The 27,326-nt window shown below is 37.4% G+C and overlaps 1 protein-coding gene across 15 annotated transcripts in view; it reads right to left on the bottom strand.

Moving 5' to 3' along the window:
- The window catches only part of CDK14 (cyclin dependent kinase 14), a 405,136-nt gene that overhangs the window by 245,737 nt on the left and 132,073 nt on the right, over positions 1 to 27,326 (bottom strand). For all 15 annotated transcript variants that reach the window (XM_088161472.1, XM_088161466.1, XM_088161458.1 and 12 more), the window contains 2 exons: positions 12,214 to 12,276; positions 212 to 335 (listed from right to left, as the gene is read on the bottom strand). In XM_088161472.1, the coding sequence (XP_088017598.1) occupies positions 212 to 335; positions 12,214 to 12,276 (187 nt within the window). The remainder of the gene's footprint in view (positions 1 to 211; positions 336 to 12,213; positions 12,277 to 27,326) is intronic.

Raw genomic sequence — 27,326 nt, 5'->3', positions numbered from 1 at the left:
AGTAGGTATTTGTCTTCCACTTGCTCCCTTTTAACCAAGCATTTTGTTGACCATAATCAATTTCTTCACTCAGGAGAAAAATGTGCAATTATCTACAATGAAGAAGGTGTGTCTAAGGAATAGGGTGGGAGGGGGGGAGAGAAATCAATGGAACCATCTGTCTGACATTCCTACAACATTATAAGAGACTTGTAATTAACTGCTTGCCTACCAAAGTCTGCCAGCTTTAACTCCCCCGTGTCACTGATCAGAAGGTTCTGTGGTTTCAGGTCCCTGTGCAAAATGTAACGCTGGTGGATGTAAGACAGTCCTCGCAGCAACTGAAATAAAAATAACTGAAAAAGAGGGGGACAAAAAATGACCTCTGTTAATATTTTGCATATAACCACAGGTGATTTCTTCACGATATGCAGGGTGCTTGCACATTGCAGTAACATTGTGTCAGAATTCCTCCCAAACTGGCTAGCTCCCACCCAAATTTAACACAATGAAATTTCCATCTGAAATATACTTACTTTGAGAGGACTAAACCCAGCCTCCAAGCCCTACTATGCCATAGATTCAATATGATTGCTTTAAAAAGAACAAGAGTAATACACCCATGTGCAGAAGGCTTGGTTTCTACCAAATTATAATTGTATTTCATTTACCCATATGGCCTTAGAGATTAGGTGGTAGCCTGAAGACAGATGTGTATCTTCACTAATTATAGGAAACAACAGTACAGGGTGGATAGGGATGGGGAGATAAGGATGGGGGATGGAACACTGAAGCTAAAACAAAGAAGAAATTAATGGTATAACAATAAGGCCCATGTACCCAAGGAAATCTGCAAGTAAAATAGATTTTATCCTTCGAAGTCTATTTTAATGGGAGTTTCTTATGTATTTTTCATTAGGAAATAATAACTCTCACTGAACCTAAAGATGACTTTTGAAACCTACTTGCAATAGTCTTTAAGGTAAATTTAGACAGAAACCTAACTCACTCCATCTCCTGATTTCTTAAGAGTCCTTCCCTGGACTCTGTAAATGCTTACTCCTAAAACTAAGCATTACTACTGTGTATTCTGTAATTTACAATTATGAACAAAGCACTGGATGAAGAAGATCTTTTGTCCTCCCCCTTTCACGTCTCCCATGCATGGTTCTCCTGCATCCTTTCAGACACCTGCTGCGAAGGGCTGTGTTAACCATCGTGGGTTTTGTCCATACAAAGGGTGAATAAACTCCCAGGAGTTTTCTTTGCAGTTAGGAAGGAACTATCCCAATGCAGAGACCCTTCCTTTCGCCTGCTATATTGTAAGAAATACTTCAGCTTCTAAATGTGAACACAAAAATCCCCTCCAAAGCTAAACAAGGAGGATCCAAGAACAGATTTGGACTTCGTGCCTCAGAGCTCAGAGGACAGCAAAACGTTCTCTCTAGAAGATGTGGAAACCACACCAAAGATCTGGGAAAAGTCAACTCAGGCACACGAGGATTTCTAATTAACTTGCAACACAAGCATCCTATTCAGTGATTACTGAAGTGAAGAGACATTATAAAAAGGGTTACAAAATCTGATTATAGAAGAGAATAAAGGATGACATGAAAGAAACAGAAATGTCATGTTACTGAAGGCGAAATGAATTTAATTGCATTTCATTTTTTCCCTGAGTGCAGACACAATGCACTCTATGTTTAGCTATTTAGCCAGGGCACAAAGAGCCATATCAATCACCTTCTTGCCAGGGCTGGGTCTAACAATGTGCTGAGGAAACCTAAGAGCAAAATACAGAAACAAAGAATAGCAGGAAAGTCATAAGTAACATGCACATTCTTTTTAAAATTGTGATTAACGTGGAATTCATTGTACGTAAAAACTATTTTAATAAGAGCAAGAAGCAGAAATGGTTTTCATTACAGCCTGAAAAGAACAATTTAATTCTATTAAATTACTTCAAAATAATATATTTTTAAAATAAAAATATGGACAAAATAACCAGTTTGCTAGGCTAAATCAGTGACATTTAACTTCAAACATTATTTTTAAATATACAAAGAAATTTCAATTATCATGGTAGCTTACAGCACTGTAATCTTTATAATAAGTCAAAATATATTTATTAATGTCTCTTATTTGGCTTTAGTGCAAAGAGTCAAGTGACTTGACATAATGTGCTAAAAAAAATGCCCAGCAACTTCACAGCTGAACAGAACAAACATCTGCTCCTGAGGACAGCTTTGGAATGTAGTTTTATTCCAAACTTATAGACATGCTGTACTCCTTAAGTACTTCCCCAAAAGTTAATTAATTCACTCACACCTCCTTGGAGGAAGCCACCCAGCCCACAAAAAGAAAAGATGAATTGGAAAACACTGTTTCTGATTCCTCACAAAGCTCTTCTGCCCTCTCACTGTCAAGCTCTCTCTCCTGCCCTTGAGGAAAGCCTTCTCCAAGAAACCTGTTTTCTTTCCAGATTATCTGCATTACCTTCAAAAGGACAAAAATGAATCCTAGAGGAGGTACAATCAATCCTTGCCCATATAGCCAGTCTGAAATCGACATACTTCCTATCATGGTCACACTCTCATCTTCTTCCATCCTCCACCTCACTCAATTCCAATCACTATGAAACCTCAGCCTGGGCTTTTTTCAGGGGGTTTTGAACGAGCAACTGAACTGCAATTTCTCAAGGCCACAGAATGGCAGCTGGAGTTAACAGCAAATTCAACATGCATTTCCACAGGGAGTTTATGATGGTAAAAACAACACAGATACATAGCTCTTTAGCTTTCATGTCAGTAATTTTAATATTTGCATGGTCATACACAAGGCTGTATAGGTATTTGAATAACCTGCAATAAACAAACTAAGACATCTTTCACTAAAACATCATTTGTATACAGTTTCTAGCTTATTAGTAAGAATAAAGGGTTTGGTAATAAAATTAGGTTCACAAAATGACAAAAGTCATTGTGGTGAGAGTTGAAAAAGACAGAAAACAGGACAGAGATTTGTCCTTAGAAGTCAGGTTTTCAGCAAAGCTTAACATCAGGAAGCTCAATGCTTCACATTCAGACAAAAAGCCCTAACACTTGTGGCTTCAAGTCTTGCTTATTTATTATAGCCATTAAAAAATACCTTTTTTCCCCTGACTGTTATGCAGCTCTCACTTTAATGAGCAACATATTTTAATGAAGACTTTCCATTATCAGCAAGAAAAATGCATGCAGGTCAAAGCTAATTCAGGGTTTATGGACTGTGATATTAAAAGAACATTAGCAGTTCTTAAAACTTACAAGAGAAAGCCCTCAACTCCACAAAGGGGTGACTTAGTACCTACAAAGTCCTTCAAGTGTAATGCCTGGATAGCCATTTGAGCTATATGCAACATTTGACCAAATGCCCACAGTAGTTGTAAAATACAACATTTTCTGAGAGACTTGTAGCTCTCTGGATGAACAGCCCAGTTTTCCTGGTGTTTTAATGAGCCTGGGTGAATGTACAATCTAGAGCCTTGTAGGCAGGCATCCAGTGGCTGCCTGGTGGCCCTGAGCTGCAGAATGCTTTACTAACGAGCTTGTAAATTAGACACTGACACAGGCCATGCAAAACACATCTAAAGGGTGGGATTGAGAGCAGCTAACACTGTCTGACTTAGGTTCAGAAAGCTCTTTCCAGTCTAACAACGAAGGGCAACACTCTTGGACAAATAATCTGCATAAAGTACTCAGATGACTCCATACAGTTGCCCTCCATTATCAGAGGTGGTACAGCTTCTGGCAAAGGACACTGGGGTAAGTGAAAAGCAGAAATTCACAACATGCATAGGGAGATTCTCCAGAAAATGTACCATTTCCACACAGACTCTGCTGAGGCACTGAGGACCCCAATGACAGAAAGGACACTTGCCAAGAGAACATAATAATGATGGCTGTGAGAGCTTTTATAAGTCTTTCTGTGATGGCAAAGAAGGATTTCTAAACTATTTTCTTCATTTGAGCTCCCTTAATTCATGCTGTACTGTGGGAATAGAGGACCTGGCCCTGGATACAGAAGTAGAAAGCTACATAGAGCTAGAAAGCTACAAAGAACTTTTTAGTTTACAGAAGATGCACAAAACTCTTAGTTCTGCTCTCTTGGCAGCAAAAGACTGCAAAAAAGGCTGAGATAATCTGGACCAGGAGGTAACATTATTTCAGAAAAAAGGTGAAAGTAAGTCTGAATTAATGTGTCTTTCCTTTAGCAAACTCATACTGCTCTATTAGTATAGTTACTTTTGAAAAATAATACACAATACCACACAAGCTTTATTATCACTCATCATTAGACAAATGCTTTTGCTTTCTCTATGTATCAAAGCACACTGTCTGGGTATCAAACAATCATCTGAATTCCCAAATGTGTATTCAGCATCAATCAAATCATATTTAGTCTTAATAGGCCATCAAATCTAAAAATACCAGTAAAAGAAACCAAACTTGGGACATACCATCTCATGCTTGCAACCACAGAAGTTCTCCCTATCATCCAGAGGACAGTACAGGCTTCTGTAAATTACTGACTATTCAAAAAGGCAAAAGGAGATGATAAATCACTCTAGTGCCATCTCAGAGCCTTGGAAATAAACACAACTGAACACATCACTCAGTTCCATTTGGGTTCACTAGACTGTTTGGGAGTTTTAGAACTACTTGTTTTAAATATTACCACTAGAAACAATGACCTGGTAATATGTACTAGCACAGAAGCAATGAGAAATGTCCCTCTGTGACTTCTGCTGGCATGTCAAATGCTCATCAAACACAATCTTCTTTTTTATTGCACTTGGTTTGCTATTCATTTCCCCCTTCTCAACCAGGATAAGCTTGAGATAAAACCCAACTTTTCACTTCTATGATCTGGGGAAATACTGAACTTTTTAGGTCAAAGCTTTGTCTACTCTGTTGCTTAAATTGTCAGAAGTTCCAGGGACAAAGTATTGATTTGAGACAAATTTGCATTCCTATGAATAAGAAAAATCTGAATAAAAAATTATTAGCTATTTGAATCTGCAGGATTTTCAGGATCATAATAAGATTTATCTCACTAAAAGGTTTCTCCTATCTGTCTTCCCTGGAATCAACTCAGTTCTCTCCAAAAGAATTTTAAAAAATCCACTTCAAAATGCATTTATAAAGGCTTCTAACTTGCTCCTGCATTCCTTACATGAGAGTCTTACCATGGCAATGTCACACAAATACATATGATACAGCCACTGGAAATCTGCATTGCATCATCACTTAAAAATGTGTATATATGCAGATTTTTCCACTTACTTCCAGCAGAACTGCAAAGGAAAAAGACTGGAATGTGTTAATTTGCTAACTTCTATTCTCTTTGATGCTCTTTTAATAATTTTTTATCCCCTTTGGGTACTACTACAGTCATTTGCAATGAGGAAGGTGTGCTTAATTAACTGAGTATAAAGACACTCCCTTATGATCAGTTATAGTCATCTCCTAATATTCAGTAAGTGGAAGACTCAAATTTTTTTCTTCTGAATGGCAAAAGTAAAAATAAATTTAATTCAATTGAATCTGCTTTTTTACCTTTCATCAACTCGCTTCCATGCTGAAGTAGGTCAGAGTGGTAATTGTTGCCTCACTGATTTAAAAAAATTGAAGTGTTCTCCCTACAATATACACGTTTTCTTGCTGTATGTGAATCATGAAGATCATACAGACAATAAATTACAAGTGCACTTATGAAAGTGACATTCTTCTAGCATGAATTTAGCATGCTAATGAAGATTCTGCATTAACTGTTCACAGTTGTGCATATTATCAAACAATTAAGTGACAAGACTGACATGAAGTAGAGTGAAATGCTGATGCCATATTTAATGTCTGATAACTAAAAAGTCTAATTTAAATAATCAATTCTCAATGCCATGTGTAAAAGACGACCTTAATTTGGCATAACATTATTCTGTCTGCTGCACACCTGCTTGTTCACTGAATGAGGAATGAAAAATAGCACCCTCTCAACCACATTAAACAGTATCACGTCTTACTTAACATATCTGCTGAAATATACTTTTAATTCAACTTCACATCAGCAGCATGACCAATTTTAGTGACTAGGAGAGAGATTTCAGAAGTATGACATTAGTTTAGATTTGCTTCCAGTAATAATGGATAAATTTAAAAGGACCACCACAGGAGGTTTTCACCTCCAAGCCAAAGACTGTTTTCTTCAAACCCTAGTGAGTCAGGGACATGAAAATTCATCATAGCTGGATCTACTACCACAGTTTAACTGCCCAGTTCCTGTGCACTATGTTTATGGTGCTCAACCCCCTGGTCAGACACCTCTAGTTACACACAGGTGCTGAGGCACCACAGCTTCCCCTACACCGTGTAACATGTCTTTGTCACATGGGGATGCAGGACTGGCCAAGTAATCCAACATATTAATGTTGGATTCTGTAATCAACAGAAAAAGGGGAACACTCCTGTCCATGCCACGGGTGCTGATACAATCACACAATGGAAAGAAAACAGAAACATGCTAGGGACACCTACATTGTTAACACAACTGCAACCTAAAACCTTTAGCATTTTTATCCTACTTTTCGGATATTATGCTTTTCTAACAAGCACGTGGGTTTGTATTTTATGATTAATAAATGTAGCTATTGCTCAGCAAGAGCCAGTGTGGAGCACTCTGCTACTGCCAAAGTTCAAGCAGCTTCACCAAAGTGCAGCAGGTCTCATATGGATATGACACAGGAGCTGCCTAATCCCTGCATGTTCTGAATGCTTCCCTACCCTTTGTGCTTCAGACCATCCTAAAGCTGTAATCACTTCAGTGATAAATATTAATGTTTACAGACGGCATCAGATGGCAACTACCCTATGGCTTTGACTCAGATTATTAATTTTCACATTAGTCATTAAATGCCAAAATTACTCATCTGACAAAAACAGATTCAACATTAAAAACTGCAACCATTAGTTAAGGACAATGTTCACAGTGCTGCAGTGCAGTGAGGAATACATGAATATCATGAATGACTACGTTCCAGAGATTTCAGGTAATATCATATAACGATCAGTGTATTTCAACGTTTTCAATCCAATGTTATGGAGACCACCATTAAACCCTTAGTTTAATAAACCAAATATTTTTATCATATCTGAGGTTTTTTAACTATAAAGTTGACTGACGTCTTCTTGAGCATTTAGCACAGAAAAATTTGGCAGCATCCCATTATGTGCCACTAATTACTATCTATTACATTCCTTTTATTTTTTTATTTTTTTTTTTTTAGTTTTAACACAAACTAACTGTATTTTTTGCTGAAACAGAAGCATATTTTTATGGAGATTATTGGGCTGCCCTAGGAAACTTAGTACCCAAATCCCAATCCACATTTTGCCACATACCCTGACTCAGTATTGCAGTGATAAAACACAGTTTAAAAGATTCTGGTGGGGGTAGGGCTTATTTAGTTGAGATTTTGCTTCAAAAATATCCATCCATTAGGCACAGAAGACTGCTGTGCCCTGCCTCCTAGGAGAAAGGAAGGCTCAAAATTGAGATGGGTAAGAGCTGAAGTCTTGAAGGCTCCTGGGAGAAGGCTGACTATTCTTGTTGCCTGCATGCAAAGCTCAACAAGCCTATTTCTTCTTAACACTTTTTGGCCCTAGGAAAAGAAAAGGTGCCCAGGGAGAAGAACAAATCAGTGCAGCAATATTAGATAGAATAAGAACAAACTGGAAGTTTCTTCCCCCTCTGGTCACAGCAGACTACAGGAGATTTCCAAGTTGCCTGAAGTAAAAGATTTTGAAAGCAATTAAGAGACAGGGACAGTTTTTGTCTGTTTGACAGCCCATGTCATTCAGGCTGGTGTTGCAGGGATTAAGGAACAGTGGGTCAGAGGGACGTGTCTTTTTTATTGCCAAAGATGGGGGCTTTTCTCTGTCCAATGCTCACACAAATCAGTATTACCTCTAACAGTGCAAGTAGAAGAAAAAAAGAGAGAAAAAATTCAGGATGCTTTTCTCAAAAGACTTCTGCTATCTCAAGACAGCATCACTAATTAAGAAGCAAATCAGCTCTCATTAATAGATTTATTTTTATGGCAGGGATGCAAACAAGCAATGCAGGCATGACAGATGCAAGCCTTTGCTCCACTTATTCTACTAGCAATAGGAGTTACAGTAAACAAACTGAACTATAAAATAAATGCATCCAGGCATGAAGATGAATTTGTGCACATTACTGGGAATGTAATAATATGGAGTAAAAGACACAAAATAAAGGTGATAATTCAAAGATTAGAAGAAGCTAAGAGCAATTACATTTTCACAGGACATGCTGAAATGCACAAATAAAAAGATACTTAAATTATGAATTTACAAAACCACATCCATCTATGGACAGCTGAAAATAAAGGCACAGGAGAACCAAGAAGGTAAGACAAAAAATTGGTGGAGATAGCTCTGTACCAGATAGAAAGGGCCATAAATCAGAATGAAGATCATAACAAAAAAAAAAAAGTATCACTGGTAGGGTCAGCTACTTGCTCTGACCCATTAGAGATTCTGCTATAGAAAGCAATCCAGGTATTCCAATTGAGCATGCACTATCTCTAAAGGCTGCAACATCTGTAGGAAAGAAAGCCAGGAGTACATATTTCAGTAGTCTGGGCCAGGAGGAACAGCACAGGAGATTCAGGAGCAAATCTTGTACCTCAATTTGCAATAGCACATTTTGCAGCTTGGCAAGCACCACACGGTGCACATATAAATCAATTCCTATTTCCAGTCATGGACAAGGTTGCAGTGGTAGCTTCCAGCAGAAACATAATTATATGTGGGGCCATGTATTTAAGATTTATTGCTTGCCTTCAATTGTGGAAAAACTGAGAAAGACATCTTTTAAACCAGACAAGAGAAGATGAGGCCATGCCTACCACACAGGGACTTATTAATTGATTATCCTTTTCCTCTACATCTCTTACTATAACACTGTACACAGTATCTGAATATATAGTTATAAATAAATGGTAGACATGTAAGTTTGTTAGCTACCGAAGATGTAAATAATAATTGCATGTTTGGAGCTAATGGAGTTTGCAGAATATTATGGATTAAAACAACTGCTTTATGCCAATTTCCCTTCAAGCTGATGAAGATGTTTCAGGTACCTAACTGTGTTTATATAATCAGAACAACTGGTTTAACATTACCAGGGATAGGCATTTTTAAAGCAACATCTCAGCATCACACACAAGTTCCTTGAAGAGTTTAAAGCCTGATGTTATATGTAAGACTTGCACCTCCACCCGTGAATTATAAAATCCTGAAATCATTTTGTGTCAATACATACATACCAATAAAAATGCTAAACCTAAGACTTTGGGAAGCAATCTTGTTTTATTTGACTAAGCATACTGTCCCTGGACTTCTCTAACTGCCAGCTGAGACATTCTTCTTTATACTTCCACATACTTATAATATCCTGCTTAGTCTTTATTTAAAATACTTAAGTGACAGCAAATAGCCTATTTAAAACCACGAAGAAAGGCAATGTCAAACACAATACCTGAGGGGACAACAATATGTGTGTCCATCAAAGTAATTTAGATTTTCATTCTATTTATGAGTCTTCATTTAAAAGCAAGCCTGAGGGAACAAGCATTGTCTTTAGCTTGCAAATACAGAGAAAATTCAGAAATATAATTAAGATGAAGATATCCTGTAGAAGCCAAGACCTAAGTAAATAATAGTTTTGCATCTGCCTTCTTATAAAATACTGTTTAACGGGAATTACCATATATATTCTTTGGAAAAAAAAGATGTGTGATTATGTGGGCTTGTATTTATAATAACTGGCAACAAGCCAGAAAGAAATATCCATCAATAGGTAATACTTTCCTCAGGAACAAAATTAAAAGGCAGGGGGTCTTTTGTCATGCTGGGAGAGCATCAATGGCTTAATCCCACAGGTTAGCCCCAGAGAGCCGAGACTAATTTATTGCTACTGGAATATAATTGCTCAACTGGAAGCTTTTAAAATGGATTTGGGGATCACATAACCACTGATTCTGAACAAACAGAACAGTCTGACTAAAAGTGAAATTACTGAAGGACCTCTAGAAAGAAGGGGCTGGCAGGGAGAGAAGGCTTATTAATACAGCTCAACTTAACTCTTAGAAATCAGCTGTGGATCCAAAAAGACAACTTTGTCCCGAAGCTAAAACCAAAACAAGATGGCAAAGTCTCAGATCCCCAACTGCATATGTCAACAAACTGAGTACAGCACAACAAAGCATTAAAATGAAATGGTTATGAAATTACCATCTTACTTCCTCTGAAACAAAAGAGCAGCACAAGCTTTTAGTTTGGCATGCTAGTGAAGGTCTGAAAAATTTTGGCATGTGTGACTGGGTTTTTGTCCTCCCAGCTGAAGAAATCACTCTCTTGGACTATTTTTAATTCAGTTTTGAGAGCAGGTATCGCACTAAAAATCACAAGCAGTCTGATTCATTTATTAAAATGGTAGGACCTCAAATCATCATGCCTGGTTTTAGCAATTACTGCATGATTAAGGCTAGCTTTTGCTGCTGGTCTGGCAAAAGAGTTTATTAAATATATGTAACTGATTTTCATCAGGATTATTGAAGAGAAAAAAAGTTAATTGTTCAATGGGATTGCTCATGTTTCATCTGCTGATTGAAGTTTCATCTACTCCAACTTCCAAATTTTTTTTCTTTTCTCCCCTCTCACCACCCCCCACTTTTATTAATAATCCATTGGGAATTTTAAAAACTTGAACCAGCAGTACATCAGGATTCTACACTTAGATACTCAAATAAGTATATCTAATGTGTCTATAGGCTTCAAAGGTGTTGCTGAGCACTGTTAGATGGTGCAGATACCCACAGAAATAAATGCAGCAAAATCTGAAAGGGAAATGCTGCTGCTGCAGCTCCCCCTGAGGCTCCTTGTTTTAACAAGCACATTCAACACCTGAAACTCTGCTTAGGAAAGTGAGGAAGGAAGAAAGCTCAGAAGTTTCACGGGTCAAAAAGCAGGTCCTACCTCACCCCCTTTAGTGCCACACTGATGGTGTGTGTGTGTTGGTTTCCCCCCACCTCCCCCAATTATATGTAGTAAGGAGGAATTTTCCTTAATTTTTTTAAGATGGCAGTAATTCTTATCGAAATTCATATGTTGTAGATGCCACTTTTCATCCAAAGAACAGAGAATATTAATGAAATTACATGATGTGAAGCAATAATCAGCTACTGCAGAAGAAAAAATACTTTCTCTTTCTAGAATAATTTTCTTTTTTTAAAAACCAAACAGGCCTTCTGGCTTTTCCAGAAAAGAGAGAGAGTTTTCATGAACTTCTACATTTCAGTAAGTTACATCCTGGAATAAAGTTTCCAGTATTACAAGTGAAGATAAACACTTCTAAAGTAGAACATCACTGGGACCGGTGTCAAGTGCAAGACAATTGTAACAAATATCATCTGAGGGACCTATACACACATGACACATTCTGCATGCCTGGTTGGCTTCCATTTGATGCTAAAATCATTTGACTGACTTCCTAAACTGGATCAAGTCTCCACTTGTCTATCTTTCCATTAAATCCTGCTAGTAAACTCTCTCCTTCCTGTGTGATGATTCTCAGTATTTACCTTAGAAGGAAAAAAAATTTCCAAAGCGAGATCAGCTATGAAAATGCTGATCTCATCCAAGAAAGTGAATAGAGAGATTAGGGAAGATTTTATATGTTCATATAAAAAGCAATACGTCCAGCTAATACAATTCATTACAGTTCCCTCAAACTTGATGAACCCACACTAACTTACCTAACTGAAGGTCTAGCACTGAGAGCCTAAAGGATATTTACCCTGGGGTTTTAGTATTGTCTTAAGAGCAAATGTTTGAATGGAGGGGAAGGATTACCAACACTGTAAACAGCATTCACTTATATATTTTGGCTCTGAGTCAATTTTACAAGCTTCAGAAATTCTATTGCTGGAATGCTCCAATACTTGAATTTGTAATTATTTTCAAAGAAAACAAATATTTTAAAATACAGTTCATATGTCAGGCATTTTCCTTTTAGCAAGCAATCAGTTTCTGTGAAACAAGTGACATGACATTTTTTGCAAAGCTACTGCTACGGCATTTGCCTTGAATGTGTGCTCTTTTTGACTCTTACCTTCACATTCTCTGGATGAAGCCCTCCAGGGTGTTTGTCCATGTACTGACATAAATCAGTGTGCTAAAAGAAAGTCAGATGGAGAAAACTATATTAATATCCATATGACTGCAGCAATAAATACCCCTCTACTTAGGAGTGGACATAACAAATGGAAGATAAGATTTTTTTCAGCCACACATGTGCAAACACACATTTGTACCTTTACACTCATTTTATTTAAACAGCCTTGATAACTGATATGAATATTCAACAAATGCAAATTAGTATTTTTTTCTGACACCCTGCATTTGGTAGATTAATTATCTGAATTTTAATACCATTCTAAAACTTGTAAGCACAGTATCACCATCAACACCACAAAGATAATATCTAGACAGAAGAGGAAGAACCTAAAAGGAGAATCTCACATTCAACTCCCATTTTTCACATTACAACATTGCCCTTTAAATATAATTTTATAGTGATTTTAGATTAAGATGGGTTAAATTTTTAGAAAATAAAGCAGAAAGGCATTACATATCAGAGTACTGAATGGTACTTTCCAGCTCAAAAAGAAGCACATATTATGAACATGTACAGCCACTAAATACAGATACTTTAGACAAGAACTTCACGGAAAATTCAAACCAAAGTTGTCACTTCATTGTTATCTATTTCCTGCAAACATAGCATGAAATGTCTTCAGAAAAAAAAAAAAAAAAAAAAAAAAAAGGTTTGCAATGTATAGATTAATGTTATTTTTAATGAATAAATAGTTATAGCTTTTACTATGGAAACACTTTTCTCTGAATTCTTCTCTTACATTCTATGCTTCAGCAGTATGGTTTCAGTCAAGTGGCATGTTGCTTCTCTAATGCTTGCACAACTCAGCTTCTGGAATTATGTTCAGAAAAAAAAAAAAGCAAAAATATGCACTTGATTAACCAGCAAATACTCAGAGACAGACTCTGCCTTCCACATCTGGTTTCTGAACACATCTGGTAAAAATCACTCAACATTCCTTGAAAAGCTACTTGGCAATACCTCCCTCACATACACAAAAGCCCAACTAAACACAGGCAAAGTGAGAGTTTTGGAGAAATTTGCCTTCTACACAGCAGAATGGCGTCCCTGTGCAACATTTCCCAAACCAGGAGGCATTCTTTAGCTTTCTTTTGCAGAATTATGCAGATACATAGGAGTTCACACTTAAGACACAAAACTTGTTCTAGCCACAGCTATGCTACTTAATCCCTTCTGAAATCACAAACTAAAAAAAACCACACTGTGCATGTAGAATTAACATTGCACAGACATTAAGATGCACAGGATGATTAGGCTCTGCACTAGCACAACTATTTTCACAAAATCTTACGTGGCTTCAAGAGAGCAAGAGCCCTGACTGCAGGAAATTGCTTGAATCCCAAAATGAACAGCATGTGTATCACAAGGGCAGAGGTCAAACAGGCAAATTACACCAAATACAAGAAAACAGAGATTATTCCAAAACGCAGGATACAGAGGCAGCAATTCTTCAATTTATAGTTTACAAATCAGTGAATGCATTTACAAAGAAAATTTGAAGATGAATTAAAAATATTCTACTAGTGAACTGTTAGTGTCAATTAAGTGAATTTTGCATGAAGGCTCTTAAGTTTTAAAGACTTATTCCTCATTTCTGTAGAATCTTTAGCCTTAAGGTACAAATTCCTTATCCATTCTCCATTCCAGTTGGTTTTCTGGGAGTGCATCAATAAACCATGCCACAAATGGACCAGTCATCCTTCCATACACACCATCACATTATACATTTTCGTCTTGTTTACTGTATGAACACCAAGAAAACATACTTAAATAAAGTCATCTGCTAACCTTGTCATTTGTTTTAATAAACTAACAGGTTCTGAGTACTAATCCCAGCAGAAGAATCTGCCTTAATGTCAGCTGAAATACCATTACTACAGGGGATGACCGGTGTCAAATAAGAAATTTGTAGGAATCCACTCATTTTAATGGGTTATGTGTTATTCAAGAGAAATGCAGTCTTTGAATAGTGCTAGCACCTGCAGTGCTCAAGAGATGCTAAAAGAAAAGTCTGAAATTTCACTTTAGAAAGCCCACTGGGGTGGCCAGGGAAGTGTTGTGCCATCCTCAGACACAGCCATGGTGGCCCCTGAGCACGGCACACTCCCTCGTGTGGGCTGGCTCAAGGAATTATCATTTTCCCAGTTCAATCTTTCAGCCTTTGTGAACAACAGATAACCTGGTACGTGAGAAGTTTATTGCCTCCTTCACCTTCTATCGATTTCTATGTTTTGCAAGCAGTGAGCTGACAGAAACCAGACCAGAGGAAGACAAACCCAATGTCATTTCTGAAGGTCTCCTTCCTGAAGCCCCACCACACCAGCTGCACTAACTGCCTATTTTTATTCACCAAAAGCTCTTCATCCTATTTAGAGTCACAACTCTAGGAACAGCAATAAGTCATATTTTTTATTTCCAATATACTTGTAACAAATGGTGAGGATAACCCCATTTTCTTATTGTATATTTCAGTTACTATTTAGATTCATTTTCACCACAGGGAAATATCAATGATGATTGTGTTTATGTTATCCGTCATCAACTTATTCTTCCTATTCCAAGGATGAAGACAACTGGGAGCCTGATTTAACCTTCTGCCATCAGTTTACTATCAAAACCTACAAAAACTGATATAACACATCTACCTAAAAGTCAGTGTAAGCAGCAATTTCCTCAGAATCCTGGAAACCCTACAGAGTCAATTGTGCTGCAGTCTTTCCGCATTTATTTTTTTTCCCTACACACACACTACAGAGAAATCTTGACCAAATGTTCATTCAGATGGGGAAGAGAAATTGAATATAATTTCTGTTCAAATCTTTCAACAATTTCCTTCCATAAAACTATGAGTCTGTCTCATAAAAGTAACTAAACATTATGGTAAGAACTGTGGAAGCAACTTACAATGTTAGAGTACACTGCTCTCCACTTTAAAAAAAAGAAGGTGGCAGCAAAGCAAAGGCAGCATCAGCTGCTCCCCTTTCCCAAGGTAGAGACTGAATGCACATTGAATTAAACATTAGTACAGCCAGGAAAACTGACAGTGCTGCAGAGACAGCTCTTTCTAAACCTGTTTTCCCTTTTGGCAGCCAAAGTGTCTGCTCCAGTGCTTGTGTACACAACTGACATTGAAGAAGACAATATGAATGCAAGTTTCAGGAAGGCATTAGAAAAGAAAACAAGAGAGCAAGCTGGATGAAAGCAGTCTTTTAATGGTATTCCATGAAATTTGTACTATATAGATGGAGTCTTTCTCTTCATGCCATACTTCAAGGTGGAAAACAACGTGCTTTCCCAAGTGGAAGAGTGGCTGCAAATACAGCCTGCCATACTCTGACACTGGAGTCTCTGCTACAGTCACCACACTGATCTAATAAAATATATACCCCAAAGGAAAATTCAAGATAGAATTACATATTGGAAATAACATAAAACTATACTGAAACAAGCTACAAAGACAAGAAACAGACCAACCAATACACCTTTTACAATCCATTCTGCACTGTCTCAGAGGGTCAGGTCAACTCACAGGGAAGCAGCATTCTGGGAATGCAGCACAGAAACTTCCAAGTAATTGCACGAATTCTGATCCCAAGCAGACCTGGCTAGACGAATTCTGCTTCAAGCTAGCTTTTAACAGCTCTATCAGCCATACTGTTAACCCTCAACACACATAAATCACCAAAGTAATCCCGTGCTGACAGAACATTTGATATCTTAGTTTAAGTTCTAAATCCCTTTAGTTCCTGCTCCTTACACTCCACTAGTTTACGCACACCTATATGTACAAATATTCAATTTGCACTCCTCTGCTCAAAACAGCTACACAAAAACAATAAGCAGAGGTAAATCAAGTTTCTAAGGAGAAGAATCCAAAAGCTAGGAAAGTCCAGAATTAATGGTGTTTACCCAATCTTTTATTTGTTTCCCCATTAAATGCATATTATGATAACTCCTAAAAGGTCTAATGTAATCACATATTTTTTTTCTTCCTAGGATTAGTCATACTCACTGACCAGAATAGGAGATGCTTGATTAAAAAATAGCTGTGCTGTTTTATGGCTAGGGGGTTTTCTTCTATTCTCCAACAGCTACTACTACTTTGAAGACAGAAATAATCTCACAGGTTTTCCTACCCAGCTTATTGCTATGCTATTGACACATTTTACAAACACAGAATGATTTCATAGCAATACAGGAGACATAAGGCATTACTTCCTTTTATCAGATAGGGACCTACCTGAAGCAAAGACAAAAAAATTCCTAAGAATCACTGATCTGGGCGATTTGGTTCAAAGAACTTTGGTTTTGACTTTTCAGAGTATTTGGCACTATTTTGTCTTCTGTGTTTTGACTGACTGTGGTGGTAATGAAAGATATTCTGGTCTTCAGGTGCATCCTTCGCCCCCACACACATCCCTTTCCTTTTTGCTGCCTCTGATGGGCAATGTGGTTTCTCCTGAGCTAAGAACACCTGGTGGACATTGCAGAAGGAACTGTCTGGATGCTCTCATTCCAGAGCTGGGGAAGCTGATATGTTGCTACTGACTTTGATGCACACTGGCCTGAAAAAGACTATAAAATGCATTGGTAATATTTAGATATATATTAACAATAAATCTAATCATAATCATCCACCTAATCATTGTGTCCTTCTCATGCCTGGCTAAGAGCCTTGTCTCAACTACTCTGCAATGCTGGCTTCAGTTACAGCTGCAAATGTGTAATGCTTTTGCAAAGGAGACTGAGAATCTCATGCTGAAGAGCAGAAATCTGTAATGACAGCGATTTCAGCTGGTGATGACAATTCCCAATACAGCAAGTGTGGAACCCAGTTCTCTACAGCAGTATTACCTAACTTGTCTTGAAATGATACTTTGAATGAGGCAGGAACCTCAGAAGACATCCTGGTTCCCACAAAAAATAAGAGAAATTCAACAACATGCCTTCACCACATAATCTTTTGCAGAGCTGCACAACAGGCACTTCCACAGGGGTGAAAAAAGAAGATTGCACAGGCCATGTTTATCTTGGTGTCCTTCAATTATAAGAGCTTCACTTTTCCACTTCACTAACAAAAAAATGTTTTCTGCAAAACCTGTTATGCTTTAAGTGAAGAACTTGATCTCTCCTCCTGCTATTGGCTTCCCCAGAAACAATTTCACTTTGTCAGAAATGAATAGCTGCAATATTTGAAGTGAGAGACTAAAGTCTTTGAGAAGAGAGGAGGAATCTTCAAAGACATGGCTCTTAAGTACAATTTATGATTTTTCTGAAGCTTATCAGTTGACCAAATTTGGCACAATTTTCAAAATAACAGTCCAATGCTACCCACAGCACAAAGGCTACCTATCCCCTAAATTCCAAATCCATACTGTACAGCTTGAATATTTAAAATAAGGGTCCTCCAGATAGAGGTTCAAGATATCTTGGCCATTTTGGCTGAAAGTAAAAGAAAATATAGGAAATCTGAGACACACTTTGGCATTTTTGCCTTCAAATAATTGTATTTCACTACTGTGTGTCAGAAGATCACTGCTTCAGGGCTGCACCTTGACTTCAGGGTTCTGGCACACACAGCTACACCTTCTTGAGAAGGCCCTGTCCAGCCTTTTTGTTACCTTCTCTCAGTACATCAAAACACAAACCCTTTCCTCAGTGCACATCTCAGGAAACAAAACCTCCATTAAGAACCCCTGGGCTTTCCTGGGCTAGATGGAACATTTTCTACATAGATCAGAGACAGCACAGTCTAGCAATGCTGGTTCACCTAGTCTTGTTTCCAAACTAAATACAGAAGCATATCAGCCAATGCCCATTTTGGACTCAAACTTAAATTAATTGCAAATATTTTCCTCTCTGTTATAGAGACAATATCACAACTCCTACCAGTACCCGAAAATGAGAGAGAGATTAAGTTACTTTTCCTACATGACTGCTCCTAGTCTAAACAAAAATCAACAAAGTTGCACAAGGATTAAAATTTAAAAAAGGAAAAAAAAATGCTCACTTGCTCAGATTCTCTCTGTAATATTTTTCATTCATTTTTCCCCCATATCCTCAACTACCACGATAACTCTACAAAAAGTAGAAATATTGTCTTCCAAACTCACATGAAGAAACGAATTGGTGAATTGGGGTTTTGATTTAAACTTGGGGCAGTGTGTAACTGTATGAAGGTCATTTTTATTCAGAAAGGCTCTGCTTTATAAGTAGACACATGTGTGTTTATGTTAGTGAGCATACTGTGTATAAACATCTGCTGAAGGGAAAAGAATTCTGGTTGATATTTATACAGCTGAAGCAAGGTTTATATACATTATATCCTAGGTCTGGAAAAGAGAAAGCATGATGCAAACAAAGGGGGATAAAAAGACAAATGTTGATGACTCTTCCCTTCTCCTCTTGAAGGAATTCTAATTATGAATAGATAAGTAAACCACAAGCTAGAAATGTCCTCAGATATGCTCTGTGCTTCATTTTAACATCAGCTGTTTTGCTCAGCTATCTTGCTCAGAAATCAGACTCTGCTACCAAACACAGACGTGTTCAGACAAAGGGCGGGACGTTTCCTTTCAAAGGCATGGCTAGTGACATGAAACGATCTCTGCTTTGCCCACCCTTCTTCATAATAATAATGTGACTGCCATTCTCTTCTAATTAAATTAGTCACTTTTACTTCCCATGCAATACATTCTCTTTCTCTCCTCTTCCTCAGTCATGATAGATCTCCACGTGACTTAGGCATCCCATAATTCTGCCTAATTGGTTTCAGCTGTCATTTTTGAAGCTGAAATGCACGGAGAGCCCGGGGCTTGTGAATGGAACAGGAAGCACTTCCAACTTCATTCCCATCATGTAAAACCAGCAATGTGTAAGAACCCTCCCATTAAAACAAACCCAGGCGTGTTTGGCTGCCGGCGATGCCATCACGCAGCAGACAGATTGAGCTGCTCCACTGAGGCTGTTGTGAGCCATTCCTCTCTGCTCAAAGGAGAGCACACATCTTTTATGCCCTAGCAGCTTCCTTGACTACAATACTTCCCCTTTTCTCACCAACAAATCGGTAATATAATTCACCAATAAAAGGATGAGCACCAGGAATATTTAAAGTGACAGGAGAACAAAAAAAAGTTAATTCCTTTTAAATGGCATGTATCCTCCAACCTAAGTACTCTGCAGATTACTGTGCCACAGTTCAGACTTATTTCATGTCACTAGTATCTTCAAAAGTGTCATAGACTTTAATTTGTATGTATTTCTGTGATTTTCTACAATTCAATCTTTTCCCTCTATGAGATGACACAGTGTTACCCACGCTAACAAAAAATACCCTACAAGGTATCTCAGGGTGATACCTTAGCAACTTCCAGCAGAACAGCAGCAGGCAGCAGCACCAGCTGGGCTGAGCAGCAGGGGAAAGATCTATAGCAGGGATTCAAGGAAGAAAATCTGCCCCACAAGGCTCTTGTAATGAAAACACTTCTGCCAACAGATCTTTTCAGTGCCTTGGATTTCTCTCGCACTGTCAACAAAGGTAAGTATACTTCAAAATACATGAACAATACTATATAGAAAAGGAGACTAGGTGGTGGGGCAGTACATAATACAGATAGAAACATATCTGAAAATCCCAGAGAGAAAAAGGGATCACAGTTGTCTGATTTTTGGCTGCTACTAGAATAGATAAATTTATTTATGGACACAAAGCCTCTGTTCATTTCACAAAGAATAACCTGGTTCCTTACAGACAAGTGAAACACACACCACTAAGGAAAGAATTGATGAATGAACTAAGAAATCTCCAACAAAACACAGTTTTCTAAAGAGGCCAGTTTATCCTCCTCCTTATTCTCTGTCCACCTTAATAATTCTATCTTAAAATAAGATAAAATAAATAAGCTTTGTGTTTTAGTAATTCCGGTCAAGGAGACAAAACATACTTAATTTAGTGAGATTATCTGAACAAAAGAATAACATTACAAATATGAGTAGGAATTCCTGTTTAGTGTGATCAAAACCTAGTACCAAAATCATCAGTTTGTGCAAAGAGACCTCAAAATCAAAGAGCTGGGACAATTTTTGCAAGCTGTAACACATGTGCCCACAAGGATGGGCATGTGCACTTTTTCTCTAATTTTTTTATGTCACCGAGCTTTCACAGCACTGACCAGGATATGCACTTATAACAAACAAACAAACAAAAATTAAAAAAAAAAAGTTGAAGAATGAGACAAGTTTGTTGTTAAAGCATGGAAGATATCCACAGGCTCATGGTGAGAGGACTTGCTCCAGGAAAGCAGAACCCACACACGGGAGGGAGGCTGACAATCCACACACAGCCACACTAGAGTCAAGTATCCACATTAATATTGGCATGTACTGACCATGGATAATTCAGTTGTATACACAAGCTCAGCTGGCACAAGAGCCCTTCCTATGGTGGTGTGTGCTGGGCAATAAAGCAAACACCATCTTCAGGGCATGAAAGGACCAGTGCAAAGCCTTCCTTTAAAAATTTCCACATCCTAAGTAGACCTCTCTTCTCACTGGCTGAGTGATTTTTTTCCTGTCATGTATCCTAATCCTAACTTGTCCATGCATGATTTCAAGATTAATAAAAATTTTACAGGGAAAAACTCAGTTCAGACTGCAAGGCACACAAAACAAAAATTATGCTTCCATGGATAAGATCCTCTTTGTTCAAAGTAGTAAAACTGAAGCAATTAATAGGGCTTTTTAATTATCAAGAGCTGGCTCTGTTTATTACCCAAGCTTGGTTCTTGCTTTCTCCTATTTGCCATTTCTTAATTATCCTTTACATCATAAAACTATAAACATAAAAATATCTGCAATTATTGATTTATTCATTCTGACTTCAGAATTTTTACTACTTTTACTTTGCCAGAACTGCTCACCTCAAGTTTCTGTTTTTAAAGATTGCATAGATGTATTTTTATCAATATGACTAAATTAGTACAAAGCTACATACTTTGTTCAGAAAGGGAAAATCTATTTTTAAGATTTAGAATTATGTTAATCATCACAGTCCAAACAGTAAGTTCTGGACTGGTGGTTTATTTGTTTTTTCAGTCTGCACTGAATAAATCAGAGCTTCATATTTTAAGAGGAATTAAGAGTTACAACCTGTATTATTAAAGACAGCCTGAGAAAAAAAGTTTAATTAGACTGGACAGTCTCTAGTGCAAGTTGAGATACTGTCAGGTTTCACCTCAGAGGGAACCAGGCAATGCCAGTTTATGATGGAAATGAAAAGATAAGGAATATGTGGGATACCACCAGAACTACTGATGATAGAGCTATGCATAAATCTATAACATAGAAATAATTAGTTACTGTAAAAACCCAAACAAAAAACCAACACATACTAACAAACCAAAAGCGCACAACTAGAAGAATTTATTTTTTTAAACTTTGTTTAAAATAGTAAAATAAACTGATATGTTTTTTCTTCAGTTCCTGACATAAGAAAGCAACAGTATATTTACTGAAAGACTAGAAGTATTCACATTTCGTTGATGAAAATTATGATGCAGAAAGATACATATAGAAAGGACTTCAAAAAGAAAAAATAATAACCTTACCTATATCTTCTATCCATGACAGAATTCTGTTGATTATTTGTCTAAATTGTTCTTTAAAAACTGACAGTATTAGACAAACCATCACCCCATAGTAGCTTCTTAAGTGCTTTATTAATGTTAACATGAAAGGGCCATTCCTTGAGTATAATCTTTCTCTTCCTTACTGTAATTTCAGATTTTCTTTTTTATCCTCTTTACCATTCACAAAGAAATAGGTCACTGACTTTCTCAATGATATATTTAAAGGTTGTAAACATCTCATCCTTTTTTTATCCCCAACTCTTAGGAGCCCTACTTACTTTGACTTTTCTTTAGAAGGCTTTATTCTCTATGTTTATTCACCCTTGTCTTTTTCCCCCTCAGGTCTCCAGCTGATTCATGTCTTTCTTGTGTGTACAGATTTACCCTTTAGGATGGTGGCCTTACCTGTAGTAAGTAGAGGCATGTCTACAGTGATGCCTACATCACTGGCATGTCTACTATGCACATACATCTTATTACATGTATGTGTTTTTGATGGACTGCCATGACACTTGAATTTTTATCTACAATTTTCAGAAAAACTCATCTGTCAGAAAGTAGAATATCTCATGGGATTTCCAGTATTCCATTCATCAGCTCAGCTCTGGATTTTTCCTATGCTTTGATTCTGCTGTGTGTATTGATTTGGGTTTATTTATTTTTTTTTAATACTTACACTGAATTCAAGCGTTAACACTTAATAAAAAGAAGAATAAATAATAGATTATTAATTACTAAATGGTGCACAGCACACCGCAAATCTAATCAATATTTACCAGCTATTAGTAAATTGTACAAAAATTGGTCATTCAAATACACGCAGCCTTCCAGCCTGTTGGATCGTAAATCTTGATTAATTTTATTAATACATGTATTCATCAGCATGTGCCCTCCATATGAAGTCTACACATCTGGAAATCCTGCAAAGACAGAATCACAGAATAACAGAACATGCTGAGCTGGAAGGAAACCACAAGGCTCATCAAGTCCAACTCCTGGCCCTGCACAGCACCATCCCCAAGAGGCACACAATGTGCTCAAGAATATTGCAACATCTGCCCTTGCTAGACGCGTAAACTTCTTAGCTAGCAGGAGTAATTTTATTTAAATTTAAATATAATTTTTCTTTCCTTCTTTCTTAACAATTCTCGTGTCTGGACGAATCTTTACCTCCCAGCAAAGCAATTTCCTAAACAATTTCCTTCTGAAATCCCACCTCAATTCCCTCCCTCCTGAAGCCTAGTTTGTTTGCATTTCCAGCCTATACTTGGATATCAGCAGCACCTGTCTCTGATCTGCTCATTAAAACTTGAAAAACAAGGCTTTCCCAAGAGCAGTATTCCCTTACTGCCTCTCCTCAACAGCACAGGATTTCCTTTCTCACTGTTTGCTTTCAGCTTTGTTCTGTCATCTTTTTGCCTGCACTTTAAGCAATGCAACTTCAGGGTTGCAGGGTTAAACTACAGGGGAACAGCTCCTTCTGTGGTCAAGGTAAACAGAAACTACTAAATTCAACTGTTCCCATGCTGGGAGCTCAGTGATGCTCCTAGCCAGGGAGGACAGGCACCTCCACAGTAAGCCAGGGTGACTGGAGGCACCTGGCTTGTGAAGAGCTTCACCAGCATTCAGTTCTTGCTTACCACAGCTGGACAGGCTCCTCAATTTCAAACAGGAAGAAAACCACCCATCATTTCGCTTTCACACCACAATCATGTAATTCAGGCTCCAAATAAGTTTCAGTTTAAGTCAAGGATTAGAAGACGCCTCTTTCCCTTCTTGTGCCTGGTTTCTCCCTAAGGTATTACACGTCACTGGAGGATCCTGGTGATAAGAACTCAAAAGCAGCTCTGGGACACTACTGATTTTCCCTGCTCTCTCACTTACTAAAAAAAATGTGGCTTTTTTGGTTTGTTTTTACAAACAATCAATGCCATCATACCTTCAGTTTCAACACTCGCTCCATAACAAAATAAAAATGGAAGAGCAATAAAAGTGTTCGACTGAAATTATCAAAAGTTATAAGAAATTGGAATTTTTCAATGGAAACACTTTTTGATCCTTGCAGATGAATAATTTTGCTCATTTTCTTCCACAATACTTTGTAAGTATTATGTAGGACAAATTTGTCCCAAGACAAATTTGAAATCTCAGCTGTGTAATTCTTAATTCTGATAAAGAGTATGTATGTCAATTTTCAATAAGCTTCAAAATAAGAAACTCACACCTATTATTTTCATACAGGAAATGAGAGGAAAATGTAACTAATGAACTTTATTAAGTAAACTCATTGTATAACAACCTATTTTAGCTGCTGTAATGAAGCAATGAAAATTAAACGTTTTTTAATGCAAAGTAATTTTTAGAAGCAAAAACATATACCAATATTAAAAAAGGCAAGGAAATTGAAAATGCTTGGGTTTAAATTACATTATTAGATTACTCTGGAGCTTTTTCACTGTTGAGGCAGACATAATATTGCTCATTACTCATCCTTCCAATTATAAGTATCTGTTCTTGTTGCAAACCTAATTCATAAATATTGAAAACATGATGTAAAGCATTGCTATACAAGCTCACTTTTACATGCCAGGAATAGGATGAGCTGCTGGTTCATTTATTGATAATAATATACTTACATAATTATGCATAATTCTAAAAACCTCATTATCATTCTACCAAGCCTGTAGCAAACACATTTTGCTTAGGATTGCCTTTCAGCAATTAAATGTTTCTAAATTCAGTCATCGTCCTCCTAAATAAACAAGTGAAGCAGCGAATGGTAGCAGCTAATGATCATTTTAGAGCAAACAGATGTGAACCCCTCTTCAGAGATCCCTCTGCATGACTGAGACCTCACCTGTAAAGTTCACCACCTCCTTGGGCAAAGCTGGCCATGTCAGTGACACTGGCACTAAAGCCACCATCCCCATAAGATCACCTAAACCAACACCTAAACAGAACCTGGTGAGGAAGGGAATAAAACTTATGTGAACAGTCTCACACCTCCACTGAAATGTAAAGCTGAACTGACCTTTTACTTTGGGAAGCCACTGCAGTCTCACACAGCAGATGCAAAGTGTGTCAAAATTTCATTTTCAGGTCTTGCTTAGCATATCCCAGTTAACTATACAGAAATAATTTTCTTTACCATTTATACATGAAAGACTATCGGCCATTCATGTTTTTAGAGGAAATTCCAAGCAGCTCATTCTCAAAACTCCCCAGGTAATAATGCCTCTCAGTCACCCAGTGATAAAACTGAGCTTTAAGCATGCTTTGCAATATGCTGATGTAAGAGTTAACATGTGCCTTAGTAACAAGGTACTGTATTCTAAACTATTTCCAACTAAGTTCTTTTATTCAAAAGGAGTGAGCTCCCTTTCTCTTTTTCCACATAAATGTACAGCTCCACATTCACCACCAAGATGTTTATACAGAGAATAAAATTCTCCTGATCTGCAACTGTCAGAAGTTTTACAGGTTGACTTTTCTTGGCTTTGCAGACCACCAAGGTTAAAGTTAAAAAACTCTGTCATGTTTTCATCTGACAGACATACATATTTTTTAAAAGCCAATTTGAGGGACCCAGATAATTTAATAACTGCCATGTTCCCTTTCAGAGGCTATTCTGCTGTCAGCATTTAACTTATTACCATAATGCATTTTGCAATGAAAGGTGCTACATGAAATTAAATTTCATTCTACTCTTTCAGGGTCAATGCTGAGACCAAACACTTCTGATAACCTCAGACATTTCACCAGTGTTATTTTCCCAATGTAATCATCACCAACCTAGCAACCCAAAGTTTCCATTTACTGAGAACTCTTGGATCACTAACTGTTCATTCCTAATTTAGTCAAGATAACTCACTCAGACATCTTTTATTATGTTTGAAAAAGTCAATAGTGATCAATGGCAACAGTGTATCAGTTCCATGATATCCCTTTATGAAATAAATCAAATTCAATCCCTTTTAGGTTAGGAGTCAGTAATTCAAAAATGTACACCACCGTGTAATTTTAATCACATGAATACTTTGACTTCTTTCAGTACAAATTACTCATATGATTGAGCTAAACCCCATACAGGTGTTAAAATAACAACAAACCAGACATTAAAGATACAGAGCTCAGTAACACCAATTACACAGCTAAATTACATACTAAACCAGCCAAAATTTGTGCATTTAAATGGGTAACTGTATTTTTTGCCTCTGCACTCATATTATGCACTGAATGGAAGCTTTATAACCAAAGGAACAAACGGGATCCTTGCAATCATGCAATAAAACCTGTATCATGCACACCCACAAGAATTCAATTCAGGTTATGTGAGCATTCTCAAGCATTATCAGAAGGCATTCACTATTTGATCAGACTATAACTTTGTATTACTGAACAATGAAAACAGACTTTTGTTAAGAAATTCTGTCATCTCTAGGTGCAGGAACTATAATAATGTCATTATTATACAGTCTTTGGGCTGTTAGGAGAGAATAAAGTATCCTTCCCTTCTTCCCCAGCCCCACCTTTAAAGACTGCCTACCAGCCTAAACACTAAAATATTACTTGGATCAATTGCTAGAAACCATTACTAAATGAGATTCTCAAACAGTCTCAATAGCTACCAAACACCATGGGAACCAAGAGGTGCAACCACCAGCAGGGTTGGTCCCTTGCAGAAAAACAGCTAAGTGAATCTAGAGGAATGTGCCATTGCCTGAAGCTTAATCTGTGTCTGTACATGGCTGGGAGCCAGAGTCTTAAACAACCTATCTTAAACAACCTGTCTAAACAATCTCACTGGATATAAAATCCAGAAACCTGCATCAGTGTAATAAGCAAAATGTAGAATCCAGCAATTTGAAATCAGTGGAATAGGCAAACCCATCTATTTTAGGGAGAAACATATTCTATACATCTAATTTCTCAACCAGTTCTGAAGAGTACAGCTAAATACAGTTGATGTAATGCTGATAAATGGGACTGCAAAACGTATTCATGTAAAGATATGCAAATAAGTGTACACTGACTATTACATAAAATTAGGTATCAAGGCTTTTCCTATGTTAATTCAGTGTGCAAGTCAGGAGCAGGAGAATTACTGATTTTAAGAAAAGGAATCAAATTTTTACTACTGTTCCAATACCTGAGGTAAGAAACACATACTGTATCACAAGCTCTGCAGGCTGCTGCAGCTGAATACCCACACCCTCACAGTGTAGCACATTTATGTGAATACACAAGGTTAACAGCTTCTCCAGACAAGAGTCTGTGATGTTGTGTGCATTTTCATGTAAAAATTAAGGCCTGCTCCCAAGAAACACACAAAACAATTCCATCTGTCTTAAGCAGATATGTATTTAGAGTAATGCTAGCAGTCAGTGTACTTTATAAACAGTGTCTTACAGACTACAATAC

Source organism: Sturnus vulgaris, chromosome 1 (genome assembly GCF_052056855.1).
Source record: "Sturnus vulgaris isolate bStuVul1 chromosome 1, bStuVul1.hap1, whole genome shotgun sequence".
In the NCBI taxonomy this organism is placed as follows: domain Eukaryota; kingdom Metazoa; phylum Chordata; class Aves; order Passeriformes; family Sturnidae; genus Sturnus; species Sturnus vulgaris.
The sequence above is the reverse complement of the archived record's forward strand: the minus strand, read 5'-3'. Positions and strand labels throughout refer to the sequence as shown.